The following is a 1908-nucleotide window of genomic DNA, read 5'->3' as shown; positions in this document are numbered from 1 at the left end:
CTCCTTTCAGCTGTCTTTCACATCTGTTCGATTTGTAGAATCCATGAGCCTTATAACTTGTGTTTAAGGCCAGGTACAGACTTACTTTTATCAGTAAAGGGGGTTGGAAACTGATCTATACCTGTAATAGAACAGAAGTTCAGTGAACACAGACTGGTTTGAAAATGGCAGGACCCCACCTAAAATTTGCCCCACTCCCTCCCTCCCACCAAAAGGCAAATATGTGTTCTTTTTGCTACAAATTTAAACTACGTTGCTTACAGAAAATGGCGTAACTTGAATCGATTCTGCCTTGGGCTTTTTTAATGTCTATACCTAGCCTAAATTGTGATTGTCATCAAATTACAGGTTGCAGAGGTAGAAATAGCGTTGATTCTAGATTCAGTTTTATACCTGTATCAAAATTCCTAGTTTGTTTATGGCATGGTTTACAACGACTGTCAGTGTGATTTCTCTTTAAGACTTTAGGATAGTAGTCATAGCCACACTACTCTGGACAGGGCTTTTTGCCAGTATGCTTATAAATTTTTTTCTGTTACAGATGGAGAGGGTGAAGGAGATGGAGCAGCAGGAAAGAAGAAGAAGAAGAAAAAGAAGAAGAAAGGACGTAGGTATCAAATGCAGGAATAAAGATGGACTTAATGGCAGACTTTAGGTTCCCTGGGGGTAACTAGCAGTGGCACACCTTGTGGTGCTGCTAGTTGTCCCCGGGGAATGCCTGTGCTACACACCCTCTTGTGTGGCAGGATACTTGGGGTGGGGTAGGGGAAGCTGGGGCCAGAGTTGCTGGCCTCAGTAGTCTTACCTGGGGGCCGGGGAAGCTGTAGTTGAATTGCTCTGGAAGCCGGAGCTTGGCTCCAGCAGGCCAAGCTCTGGTTTTAGGTGGTGCACGCTGCCTCTACATGCACTGCGTTGCTTGTTTTCTGTGCAGGTTTTTTTAACCCTGGGATCTCCCCCCTTCCCTCCCCCACCTCCAGTGCTGCAAGGTAGTAGCATGGGAAACACCTGAATGTGCTGTGTGTGGTGCTGCAGATGGGTCTTGCCACATACTGCATGGCTGCATTCGTCTGGATGTGGCCCACTTGTATTTTAAATTAAATTTGCCCAAGTAGTGTTCAGTTGAAATATTGTCAAGGTAGTGTACAAATGGGATTCTTTAGCTAGTGTTGGCTCAGTGTTCCCCTTTTTGGTGCCTCTGAATGCCACGCTAAGCATTGGCCAAATCAGGTTATTTGAGGGCATCTTAACATGTGGTCTCCCAGGAATGAGCCCAGGTCCCAGAAGGCAGCTCTTAAATTTGCTTTGCTACTTTTGCTTGTGTTGCAATTGAGATTTTTGTTTACAGTTTGCAATATAAAATCTGTAAAAATGTTACTCAACAGCTAAGGTCCAGAGAGATCCACCTTCTATTCCAATATGTGATTTGTTTCCCAGCAACATTTTTCCAAAGGGAGAAGAATGTGAATATCCACCAACACAAGATGGGTAAGTGTTTTGTTGTTGAGTTTCTAAAAAATTACAAAAAAATAAATTAATGTTGTTAACCAAAAAAGGTTGAACTCCGCACATTAGTAGTTCAAAAAGCTGGCTTTTATTTCCTTGACACTTTTCTTGTCTAATCCTTAATGCAGTCTGTGAACAAAGATGTTAGTTATCATTTTTATGGAATTAGCTAACAAATTACTGTGCAGAAGTTTAGGTAATACATTTTCTCTTGCATAACATTTTATCTGAGACCATAGTTACATTACCAGAATTACACTGAGACAGGAAAACTTGAGGCAAAAGCATACTGTTCATAGATGAGCAGTTTGTCCTGAAAAAAGCTGCCCTGGATTGGAATTGGGGTAAAATTTGTTCTTCAGTTCAAGTGTTTATGTCAAATTGTCTTTTTTTTTTTTTTTTTTT

The 1908-nt window shown here is 41.4% G+C and overlaps 1 protein-coding gene across 2 annotated transcripts in view; it reads left to right on the top strand.

Moving 5' to 3' along the window:
- Positions 1-1908, top strand: part of METAP2 (methionyl aminopeptidase 2) — a 38142-nt gene that overhangs the window by 13225 nt on the left and 23009 nt on the right. For both annotated transcript variants that reach the window (XM_019515060.1, XM_019515059.1), the window contains 2 exons: positions 542-607; positions 1383-1485. In XM_019515060.1, the coding sequence (XP_019370605.1) occupies positions 542-607; positions 1383-1485 (169 nt within the window). The remainder of the gene's footprint in view (positions 1-541; positions 608-1382; positions 1486-1908) is intronic.

Source organism: Gavialis gangeticus, unplaced genomic scaffold, assembly GCF_001723915.1.
Source record: "Gavialis gangeticus isolate Ggan-Ray unplaced genomic scaffold, GavGan_comp1, whole genome shotgun sequence".
Classification (NCBI taxonomy): Eukaryota; Metazoa; Chordata; order Crocodylia; family Gavialidae; genus Gavialis; species Gavialis gangeticus.
Note: the sequence above shows the minus strand (reverse complement) of the source record. Positions and strands in the feature narration are given on the sequence as shown.